The sequence below is a fragment of the Scyliorhinus canicula genome, chromosome 1, assembly GCF_902713615.1.
Source record: "Scyliorhinus canicula chromosome 1, sScyCan1.1, whole genome shotgun sequence".
NCBI classification, from domain to species: domain Eukaryota; kingdom Metazoa; phylum Chordata; class Chondrichthyes; order Carcharhiniformes; family Scyliorhinidae; genus Scyliorhinus; species Scyliorhinus canicula.
This window is the reverse complement of record NC_052146.1, coordinates 112242859-112255399: the sequence shown is the minus strand read 5'-3', so window position 1 is coordinate 112255399 and position 12541 is coordinate 112242859. Positions and strand designations below refer to the sequence as shown.

Here is a 12541-nt window from a genome sequence, read left to right as displayed (position 1 = left end):
AGAGGGGCAGCATTTCGGGTGCACTACAAGTCCGAAGTGCAGTCTGGGAAGGTAAGTGTGATGTTTTTTGCTTTCTGAATGAGGATAGCTTTGAAGTGTAGTGCCTCACAAAGAACATCAAGCTAAGCTTTGAACAAAGCTAATTTATTTACACTACAACTAAATTGATTTGACTTGTTTGCTAAGATATAAAAGATTACAGATTCACTAAAACTATGATTCTAATTACAGAGCTCCTGATATCACGACTATCCTCTACCTCGCCTCACAACCTTCTCCCTGAATCAAGAGTATCACCTGTAAGCACTTGATCGCCATCTAGTGGTTAGGTGCAGTTACAGTAAATTGTTAACCCTTCATTGTTCTTACAATACACATATTGTCACAGCAAGTGGCACTCTGGGTCTGGGTCTCTCTGCGTTTTCTAATTGTGGCAGGAAAACTGAGATGTGATTAAAACTAATTAATTAACTAGATAAAGGAGTAACTAAACCTGAGGCCAGAGATTAGTATTTTGTATTTAATTTTACAGTAGAAATCTAGCGCCAGGGACCATATAGTTAATTGTAACTTAATCTGATAATAATTTACTAAGTATTTATTTAAAATTAATTAACTAGTGCTTAAATATCACTCAGCGGGTTGTAGTTCTCTATCTGTGAGATGTGGGAGATCCGTGATGCTTCCAGCATTCCGGTCCACTATGTCTGTAGGAAGTGTAACCAATGGTGGCGCCTCACAGATCACATGATTCGGTTGGAGCAGCAGTTGGATGCACTTAGGAGCATGCAGGTGGCGGAAAGCATCATAGATAGGAGGTATAGAGACATGGTCACACCCAAGCTGTAGGCAGACAGATGGGTGACCGCAAGAAAGAGCAGGCAGTCAGTGCAGGAATCCCCTGTGGCTGTCCCCCTCTCTCTAACAAGTATATTGTTTTGGATACAGTTGTGTGGGGGGAGCTATCGTGGGAAAATAACAGCAACCAGAACAGTGGTACCACAACTGGCTCTGTTGCTCAGAGGGCAAAGTGCAGGTGAACGATAGTTATAGTGGACTCTATAGTAAGGGGCACAGATAGGCGCTTCTGTGGACATGAAAGAGACTCCAGGATGGTATGTTGCCTCCCTGGTGCCAGGGTCAAGGATGTTTCTGAATGAACACAGGATATCCTGAAGGGGGAGGGTGAACAGCCAGAGGTCATAGTACCCATAGGTACTAACGGCATAGGCAGGAAGAGTGACGAGGTCCTGCAGAAGGAATTCAGGGAGTTGGGCAATAAACTAAAAAGGAGGACCTCTAGGGTTGTAATCTCAGGATTACTCCCTGTGCCACTTGCCAGTGAGGCTAGAAATACGAGGATAGTGCAGCTGAATACGTGGCTAAACTGGTGGTGTAGGAGGGAGGGTTTTAGATTTCTGGAGTATTGGGATCTTTTCTGGGGCATGTGGGACCTGTACAAGAAGCACAGGGCACCAATATCCTGGCTGGGAGGTTTGCTAGAGTCACCCAGGGATGATTTAAACTAGTATGGCTGGGAGGTGGGAACTAGAGTGTTAGTTTAGAAGGTGTAATTCCTGAAGAAGAAATAGAGAACAAACATAAGAGAACAACAACATCACCCTGTCTGCTCAAACATAGTGGTCTGAAGTGTATTTGTTTCAACGGCAGAAGTAAAGCAGGTAAGGCAGATGAATTTAGAGCACTGATAGTACTTGCAACTATGTTATTGTGGCCTTCTCCCCACACCCATACACTGCCCCTCTGGTCCTCCACAAGTGCCCCACTGCCTTCCCCGTGGACACCAACCAAACTCCATCTGCAGCCTCTGTCGCTCTTTCAACAATCCTGCCTCCAGGCCTCTGAGTACCTCCTATCCACCCGCAGCATCTCGTCCACCAGCCTTGCCACCTCTGCTCGTTCCACCTTGTTCTTTTGTGCCTGGATCAATATAAACTCCCCCCTGACTACTGTTTTAAGCACCTCCCATAGCGTGGCGGCTGTGATTTCACCCATATCATTCAGCTCCATATACCCCCGGATAGCGGCCATCACTCGCTCACACACCTCCTCATCCGCTAGCGACCCACATCCAGCCTCCACTGCGGACGATGCCCCCCTCCCTACCCCGGTCTGCTTCCAAGTCCACGCAGTGCGGCGCATGATCAGGGACCACAATCGCCGAGTATCCCGAATCAAAAACTCCCGCCAGCAGCATCTTATCCACCACAAAATAATCGATCTGCGAATACACTCTGTGCACATGGAAAAAGTACAAAAATTCCTTTGCCCTCAGTCTCCCAAACCTCACAAATTCAACATCATCCCAATTTGGGGCATAAACATTCACCGAGACCATAGGCAGTTCCTCCAGCTTCCCGCTCACCACCACGAATCTGCCATTATACTCCCCACCTCAATTTACTACCCGCTTGTTTATCAGTACTATCAACCTCCACATCTTTGTATCTAATCCTGAATGGAAGACTTGCACAACCCACCCTTTCCTTAGCCTAATCTGGACCCCAATCTTTAAATGCGTTTCTTGCAGAAAGACCACGTCCGCCTTCAAGCTCCTCAAATGCTTGAACACACGCAACTGTTTGACTTGCCCATTTAGCCCTCTCACATTCCATATGACCAACCTGGTCAGTCGGCCCCTACCCTGCCGATCAACCATATCCCTTCTTGGGCCAGACCCCAGCCCGCGTCTCACAGCCCCCCAGGCCCAGCTTCTGATGTCCACTGTCACCACCTTTCTTTTTTAAAAATAAATTTAGAGTATCATTTTTTCCAATTAAGGGGAAATTTAGCGTGGCCAATCCATCTAACCAGCACATCTTTGGGTTGTTGTGGTGAAACCCACGCAGACATGGGGAGAATGTGCATACTCCACATGGACAGTGACCCTGGGCCGGGATTCGAACCCGTGTCCTCACCGCCATAGTCGCAGTGCTAACCACTGCGCCACATGCCACCTTTCCACCTCCTTTCTTACTGTGCCAAAGCAATCTCATCTTTGTCAACAGCGCCCCCCCTTGAAAAAAACAACACTCCCATCCCCCTCTACTACACCAACCACCTGCTCACCCCTGCTGTGCTTCCATTAACTAGCCCATTCAGCTAGCATCGCAGCTCCCGCCCATGGTGCCAAACCTCCTACCTCCCACTGATTCCACTCCCCCCGCTTGAACACCATATTATTGTGTGATACCATAATAGTGTGAATAACAATGAAATAAGAAAAAGGTGCACTCACCTTCCACGTTCCCCAAACATCTCGCCACAGCACCCCCCAAAAAACATCTCCAAGAAGAGAGGTTCTCCCCTGACCAACAACCCAAAAAACCCCCAATAAAGCAAAAAGGCAGAGCGAATCAACATCTTCTCACACTTCCGCCAGAGTTCACTGTTCTCCCCCTCCTGCCAGTCCATTGTCTCTCAAAAACACCATTATTTCCTCTGGTGTCCCAAAATAATGCTCATGGCCATTGTAAGTCACCCAGAGGCAGGCCGGTACAGCATCCCGAACTTCACCCCCTTCTTAAAGAGGGCAGCCTTGACTCGGTTAAACTCGGCTCTCCTCTTGGCCAGTTCCCCACCCAGGTCTTGGTACAGGCGAAGCTCATTACCTTCCCAGGTCCACCTCCTTGACTACCTAGCCCACTGCAATATCTTCTCTTTGGCGGCACATTCGCCTGTGACTTCCTCATTAGTGCCCTATGCGCCCGGTCAACCTCCAGGGGCCAGTCAAAGGCCCTCTTTCCCCATCACCTGCTCCAGGATTTTGGTTACATATGACTCAGCATCTGTTCCCTCAATGCCCTCTAGCATCTCAACAATTCTTAAATTTTGTCTCCGGGAACAATTCTCCAGATCCTCCACTTTCCCGGCCGCCAGCGAGGTAAGCTGCTCCTCGTGCTCCCCCACCATCTCCTCCACGTTTTGAATCTGGGTCTCCAACCTCAGCTTCACCCGATCAATCCCCGCTTTTAGCGGTTCCACCACCTTAGCCAGGTCCTCCTGAGCTTCCCTTCTCTGCTGGCTAAACTTCTCATTCAAGAAGTCCACCAGCTGCTCCATAGACCATTGGTCTGGTAGGGCCGACTTTAGACCCTTCACCATCTTCACCTGTGCTCCACGAAGATTGCCTTGATATAACTGCTCCTTCCTTTTCGACCCACTTCTGGTCTGCGGATCCATCCACTGACACCACCAATGGGCTTTACTTTCCTCCACCACTTCTACACCTTTTTCCACCAAAACATCTGCCCAACAAATGGGAGAAAAGGACCAAAAGAACTGCTTCGAGCAGGAGCTGCCAAATGTGCTCTGATCTCCTTGCAGCCACATCTCTGTGATTCCCACAACATCATACCGGCCAATTTCAATGTGTGCAACAAACTCATTTACCTTGTTCCGTACACTGCGTGCATTTAGGTACAACACCCTCAGTCCTGCATTGACCACTTTCCTTCTCACAATTGTCCCCTTTTTTTGCTCTGCCTGGAGTTTGATTTCCTGCCACCTTCTGTACCCTCTGTTCAATTTTGTGTTCTGGAAACGTTACTAACCTCTTTTGAGTCCTCAGCCCCTTTAACTAGTTTAAAGTCTTTGTCATTAACCTGCACATCTACCTTCTCTTGTAACTTTGATTTTCTAATTCTCCATACAATTGAACCCTCCCCCCACTCTTTATTTTAAGCCCTATCTGGAGCCCTAGTTATGCGATTCGCCAGAACTCTGGTCACAGCATGATTCAGATGAAGTCTTCTATCCAAGTTAATACATTACCCTGAATCCCATGTGATCTAACCTTGTGAATTAAACTTTTGTGAGCCATCTTATCAAACGCCTTCTGGAATTCCAGATATGCTACATCTACAGGATCCCCATTATCAACTTTGCTTATTACATCTTTAAAGAACTCCAGCAAATTAGTCAAACATGATTTGCCCTTCATAAAACCATGCTGACTCTGATGGATAACGTTTTGACTTTCCAAATGTCCTGATATTACTTCCTTGACAATTGATTCTAACAATTTCCCAACAAAAGATGTTAAACAAACTGGTCTGTAATTTCCCACATTCTGCCTCTCTCCCTTTTTGAATAAGGGCCCTATGTTAGTGTTTTTCTAATCCACTGGAGCCTTTCCCATGTCCAGGGAATTTTGGAATATTTTAAACAATGGATCCACAATCTCCGCTGCCACTTCCTTTAACCATGATGTGGAAATGCCGGCGTTGGACTGGGTGAGCACAGTACGAAGTCTTACAACACCAGGTTAAAGTCTATTACTAGCTTTCGGAGCGCAGCTCCTTCCTCAGGTGAATGAAGAGGTATGTTCCAGAAACATAAATATAGACAAAGTCAAAGATGGAAGACAATACTTTGAATGCGAGCATTTGCAGGTAATTAAACCTTTACAGATCCAGAGATAGGGGTAACCCCCAGGTTAAAGAGGTCTGAGTTGTCTCAAACCAGGACAGTTGGTAGGATTTTGCAAGCCCAGGCCAGATGGTGGGGGGGCGAATGTAATGCAACATGAATCCAAGGTCCCGGTTGAGGCCGCAATCATGCGTGCGGAACTTGGCTATAAATTTTTGCTCAGCGATTTTGCATTGTCGCGCATCCTGAAGGCCGCCTTGGAGAACGCTTACTCGGAGATCAGAGGCTGAATGCCCTTGACTGCTGAAGTGTTCCCCGACTGGAAGGGAACATTCCTGCCTGGCGATTGTCGCGCGATGTCCGTTCATTCGTTGTCGCAGTGTCTGCATGGTCTCGCCAATGTACCACGCTCCGGGACACCCTTCCCTGCAGTGTATGAGGTAGACAACTTCCTTTAACACTCTAGGATGTAGGCCATCAGGCCCGGAGGACTGTGTTCCCTCAATCCCAAAAGTTTTTTTTTCCAAATAAGGGGCAATTTAGCATGGCCAATTCACCTATCCTGCACATCTTTGGGTTGTTGGGGTGAGACCCAGACAGACACAGGGAGAATGTGCAAACTCCACACGAACAGTGACCCGGAGCCAGTATTGAACCCAGGTCCTCGTTGCATGAGGCAGCAGTGGCAGTGCTAACCACTATGCCACGTGCTGCCCCTTCCTTATTGATGTTGATTGTTCTAAGTTCCTCCCTTTCTATTACCTGTGAATTGCCTGTTCCTATAGGAATGGTACCAGTGTCCTCCACTGTGAAAACTGAGCCAAGGTATTGGTTTAACATCATTGCCATTTCTGTGTTCACCACTATTAACTCTCTGGTTTCATCTTCTAAGGGACCAACATTCAATTGAGCAGTTCTCTTTCCTTTTTATGTACTTATTGAAACCTTTGCTATCCTTTTTGATATTTTGCGCTAGTTTTCCTTTGTAATTTACCTTAGCTCTTTTTAACACATTTTTAGTATCCCTTTGTTTATGTTTGAAAGTTTCCGAATCTTCTAGCCTGCCATTGGCCGTTACAATATGATATACCTTAATTTTTGTCCTTAAGAGCAGCACGGTGTTTAGCACGGTTGCCTCACGGCGCCGAGGTCCCAGGTTCGATCCCGGCTCTGGGTCACTGTCCGTGTGGAGTTTGCACACTCTCCCCGTGTTTGTGTGGGTTTTGCCCCCACAACCCAAAAGATGTGCAGGGTAGATGGATTGGCCACACTAAATTGCCCCTTAATTGGAAAAAAAAATGCATTGGATATCTAAATGTGTATAAAACAAAAAATAATTTTGTCCTTGACCCCCTTATTTAGCCATGGACGCTCTTCCCATCTTTCTTCCTCACTGGGATATATTTAGTTGTGAGAAATTGAGTATCTTCTTAAACAACTGCCACTGCTCATCAGCATTTAGCCTTCCTGCCCACTCTACTTGGGCCAAATCTGTCCTCCAGCCTATGTAATTTCCTTTGTTTAATTCCAGAACGCAAGTGTGGGACTCCACTTTCTCGCCCCCAAGCTGAATTTCGAATTCTACCATACAATGGTCACTACTACCTAAAGGATCCTTAACTATGAGGTCATTAATTAATCCCTCTTCATTACACAATACCAAATCCAGACTAGCCTCCTCCCTGGTTGGTTCCCCAACATACTGTTCCAAGAAACAATCTCTGACACATTCAATGAGAGGGCAGCACTGCTGCCTCATGGCGCCGAGGTCCCAGGTTCAATCCCGGCTCTGGATCACTGTCGGTGTGGAGTTTGCACATTCTCCCCATGTTTGCGTGGGTTTCACCCCCACAACCCAATGATGTAAAGGGTAGGTGGATTGGCCGCACTAAATTGCCACTTATTGGAAAAAAAATGGGTACTCTAAATTTATAAAGAAAAAACAATAAAATACATTCAATGAACTTTGCCTCCAGGCTTGCCAGTTTGATTCTCCCAGTCGATGTGCATATTAAAATCACCATGATTATTGTTGTGCCTTTCTTACAAGCCCCCAGTATTTCCTGGTTTATACCGTGCCCCACTGTAGAACTACTGTTTGGGGACCTCCGCTTACTCCTACCAAGGACCTTCCATTTGTCTTTTGTTTAAATTTAGAGTATCCAATTTTTTTTTCCCAATTAAGGGGCAGTTTTAGCATGGCCAGTCCACCTAATCTGCAGATCTTTGGGTTGTGGGGGTGAGACACATGCAGACACCAGAGAATGTGCAAACTCCATACGGTCAGTGACCCGGGGCCAGGATTGAACCTGGGCCCTCAACGCCATGGGCAGCACTGCTAACCACTGCACCACCATGGCGCCCAACTTTTCCCCTCTGCTATTTCCTATTTCTACCCAGACTGATTCCACATCTTGATCTCCAGAGCTTATGTCATTTCTCATTACAGCACTGGTCCCTTTCCTCACCAGCAGGGCTACATTATCTTATTTTTCTTTCAGTCTATCTTTCCGAAATACTGTGTATCCTTGGATATTCAACTCCCAAACCTGGTCTCCCTGTAACCATGCTTCAATATTCGCCACCAAATCATACCCTTTTGTTTCTATTTACAGTGTTAACTCATTAAGCTTGGTCCAAATGTTTTGTGGATTTAGATACAAAGTTTTTACATTTGTTGCACAGTTAGATTTCCCTACTCTTTTATAATTCCTTGGTGTATAAAGACATTCACCTGTTCTGTCCCTCACCTTTATTTTCTGGAGACCATCTGCCACATACTAACCTGCACCCTTACCACCTCCTTTAAATTGGGTTTTCTCATTTCCCCTACAACTGAGCCATGTGGATAGCAATGAAGGCCAACATTCTTTTTCCAAGCAACTTTATCAAAGGCAGATGAGTCAGTTGTTTGTCTGTTGGTAGTTTCAGGATCTTCCTGTGCATAAAATGATTACATAACTGTTATTTGTAGTTGATTTGAACTTTAATTGCTGGGTGAGGAGCAACCCCAACGACGGATTCATTATTGCTTGGTGATCAAAGTTTAAATGACCTCATTGTGTTAATTGCTGAGAGAAGTCAAGATGCTCCACAAAAATCCAGTTCTTTCTTTAACCTATTTCATTCTCTTTAGATTCCAGATGGTCAAAGGTTTTTAATAAAATGATGTTACTTGTACATAAACACACCTACTTCAAGGTTTGTATTATAAATACAGGCGCATTTTATGGGTTATGAGTTGACCTTTCGACTTTGCCATGATCATGGGTTCTAAGCTCAGGAGTGATGTTAAGCTGCTAATCTGTTCTGTCCCTTTAAGGCTCAAGGTGCCCTTTGGAGAGGCAAATTCACATAACTGTAGGAGAATCAGATGGTAAATGTACCTACATTGTAAAATGTTGGCTCCTTCATCAAATCATCACGATGATTCTTTCTCCTTTAAGATTGTTTTAAATCTATTACAATAATAATAATAATAATCTTTATTATTGTCACAAGTAGGCTTATGAAGTTACACTGTAATGAAGTTACTGTGAAAATCCCCTAGTCGCCACACTCCGGCGCCTGTTCGGGTACACTGAGGGAGAATTCAGAATGTCCAATTCACCCAACAAGTATATCTTTCGGGACTTGTGGGACATTATGCAGGGCTCGAGGTACACAGAGCAGAGGATGAATTCGTCCTCAAGCCCCAAAATAATCTGTGAAAATTCAAAGACCGAGAGAAAAATTCAAAATATTGAGAGAAGCGTCGTCACAATCTCTGAACTAATCCTCCCTCCAAATGGGAGACTGAACAATTAAAGCAGTACTGTTAGTGAGACTGGGAAAATAATGCAGAGTTGTGATTGGGAAAGCACGTGTGAGAGAGACAGCAGATTCTGTCCCTCCCATGCTCGCTGTTCTTCCAGGACAGGTTCCCTCCCCCAGCTCTTATCATAGAATTTACAGTGCAGAAGGAGGCCATTCGACCCATCGAGTCTGCACCGGCTCTTGGAAAGAGCACCCTACCCAAGGTCAACACCTCCACCCTATCACCATAACCCAGTAAAACCACCCAACACTAAAGGCAATTTTGGACACTAAGGGCAATTTATCATGGCCAATCCACCTAACCTGCACATCTTTGGACTGTGGGAGGAAACCGGAGCACCCGGAGGAAACCCACGCACACACGGGGAGGATGTGCAGACTCCACACAGACAGTGACCCAAGCCGGAATTGAACCTGGGACCCTGGAGCTGTGAAGCAATTGTGCTATCCACAAGGCTACCGTGCTGCCCTAATGGTTCCTCCAGAACTGCTCCCACCAACGTGAAAAGCAGAGTGATTCCCACTGGTACTAGGAGTGATCCTGATGTTCCATGTTTTGGCACTTGGAAAAAAGGGCTGGATTCTCCGCTTCGCGCTGACAGAAACATGAATTGTGATCGGTCCGAGAATCACGGGTAATACAAAAATCGAGGTTTGTGCCAGGCAGTGAATGAGACACCATGCTGCGGTCCCGCTAGTGGTGAGTGCCGGGAAACACACGGCTAAACGTGCTCACTATGGGACTTTGCTCCCATTTAGTTCAATCACCCCCTTAGTCTCCGAAATGGAGAATTCTGGCCATTATGTACGAAATTGGCTTTACTGTGTCATGCCATGGCACACAGGGATCCACTGGAACTGTGAGGGATGGGATCAAATCACTCTTGGAGCACTGTTTTTATAGGGCGCTCTGATCTCAAATGGGTGCTGCAGGCACCCCCCACCCCTCCGGGTCACTGGCAGGATGTTCCCCCCCCACCACCCTAATCGCTGGTGAGGGCCCCCCTTCAGCTTGCTCCTCAGTACCCCCTCACCCCTCCACTCCAGCCAAATCCCCCCTCAGTACCTTCCCATTCTGCCCCCCTCAGTACCCATTGCACCCGCCTCTAATTCCCCTCATCCCCTCTCAGTAGCCCCATTCAGCACTCCCCTCCATCCCTCCTTCAGGCCCCATTGCTTGGCAGTAGCAGCCTGGTACCTTGCTGTCAGATGGGTGGTAAGGTGGTAAGTACCCTGCTAATAATTTCACCTGAGGTGCTGCGTGTGACTTCATGGAAAGTGGGGATCGGGGTCCTGTGTTGGGCTGGAGGAGCTCAGGTCGGAGGTCTTCCCTGGGAAGCAGCTTGGCTGCTCCACCCCATTTGCAGCCTTTAAATCCATTAAACAGCCACAATATGTAAAAATTAAAGTTTTCTCATGATAAAGTGAAAGTATTCTCATCTGTACCCCTAAATTCATTTAAAAGATCTGTCAGTATGCCAAGTATAAAGATCTGTGAGATGAAGGTAAAAGTTATCCCTTTAAAGTAGGGAAACCTTTGAAATGGTTTTCACACAGTCAATTTCATTGCGCATTCCATAACATGTTCCCATCGAATCCCTGAAATGCCAGAGGTGGGGACGGTGCGGACGGTGGCAAAGTGGGATGAGGGTGGGATAATGGAGCGGTGAGAACTGCAGAACTGCGGTCCCTCGGCCAAACCCACACCCAAAGTCCACCCATCCTCCCCCTGCGGCCCCTCTGCGGCCAGCCCATTCCTCACACCCTTCTGACATAGCACTAAGGTGCACAGGTGTTTAATGTGAACAAATATACACAGCTTTGTGCCCCAGCCCTTATCCATATAATGTGCCTGCACCCATGCCAACTCAGATGGTGTATACTTTTCTGGCCTTACAGGCCCTAACGCTATGCCTAGGTGGATCCCTAGGCGTTGCATCAGGAGTGGAGGCAGCCTGCTGCGATTCACATTCTGTGACCTGGGACCCCTTTGGCTGCCATCTTCTGGGCTGATCGGGTCTGAATAAGCCCGGCTGCTGCTCAGGTGTCCCAGGTGGCGTGGTGCTGCCCTGTTCTGCCCGCTGCCCACCAGATGCTCCAGGGACAGGAGGGGTGGAGTCTGAGGCGCTGTGCTGTTCTGGCACCTCCTCTGCGGGAGTCACCGTCATGAGCCCCATCACCTCCTTCTCCCTCTAGGTGCCCGATGGCCCCAGGGCTGCTCCATGGGATGGGGGGGGGGGGGGGGGGGGGGGGGGGTTCGAGTGGAGCTATCCATTGAAGTCCCCTCCACCACCTGCTGCTGCCAGTCCTGGAAGCCCACATTTGCTCCGAGCAGGGTCTCAATGCTCGCAGCCATGGAGCAGGGAGTGCGCTACCTCCCTCTGCGACTGTGCCACCACCTTCTGGGTCTGTGCCACATCAGCCAGTGACTGCGCCACCTCAGCTATGGCCTACTATGACTGGGCCACACTCTGGAGCCACTGCAGTGTCCAGGTGGCTGCTTGTGAGAGGGCAGCCCTGTCTCGGGCCTTGGCCACTCCCTGCACAGGGTGGCCCAGTCCTTGGACATCCTGACCCATGGCTGAAACCTTTGCCCCAGGCCTCCATCACAGATGCCTGTGCAGTGCAGTGTTAACCTGGGTGGCACGCAGGTTGGCACAACCTCCTGCTCCTGCACGCAGTGGGACTCCTCCAATTGTATCTGCAGGTGCTGGGTGATTGCTACCAACCCCTCATGTAATCCCTGGGTCTGAGACTGCATCTCCACTTTCCAAAAGCCCGAAACCCATCCAGACGGCAGCCCTCTGACGCCTGGCCCCATGTGTAGTGCGCACCAGATAGTGATCCAGGAGCCTCCACACCAAATTACCCAACCAAGATGAGTGTCTCTGGATTAGTGGAGGGTGTTGGAGACAGCTGTGATGGGAAGTACATATCATCCCCAGACTGGTGCTCCAGGTTGTCTCTGGCTGTGGGTCGAGGGCTCCCACCCCTATCCATTTCCTCCTCCTCGCTGCTCTGCTTCTTGGTTTGGGGTTGTCGTTGGGGGCAGGGTCCACCACAGAAGGGCCCACCACATCGCCAGGTGATCCTGAAAGAGACAAGACGCATGACTCGACTGTGGGTTGGGGTGGCGGGAGGTGGTGGAGGGGGCAGTGTGGGATCGGTGGAGGAGCAGTGTGGGGGTGGAGAGGCAGTATGGGGGGGTGGTGCGATGGTAGAGGGGGCAGTGTTGGGGGCTGGTGTTTAGGCAGTGGGGGTGGTGTGGATGTGTGAGGTGATGGAGGGTCGGTGGTGGGAGTGGGGGTACCTGCTCACCCAATGCCGACCTCCG

At 48.3% G+C, this 12541-nt stretch overlaps 1 protein-coding gene across 3 annotated transcripts in view; it reads left to right on the top strand.

Annotated features, from left to right (window-relative positions):
* The first annotated feature begins 231 nt into the window (after positions 1-231).
* LOC119966370 overlaps positions 232-12541 on the top strand; it is an 80973-nt gene continuing 68663 nt past the window's right edge. For 2 of the 3 annotated variants that reach the window (XM_038797933.1, XM_038797917.1), the window contains exons 1-2: positions 232-299; positions 8528-8592. In XM_038797933.1, the coding sequence (XP_038653861.1) occupies positions 8557-8592 (36 nt within the window). In that variant the 5' untranslated portion in view covers positions 232-299; positions 8528-8556. Of the gene's footprint in view, positions 300-8408; positions 8593-12541 lie in introns of those variants that run through there. The other variant, XM_038797925.1, reaches the window with a different exon arrangement.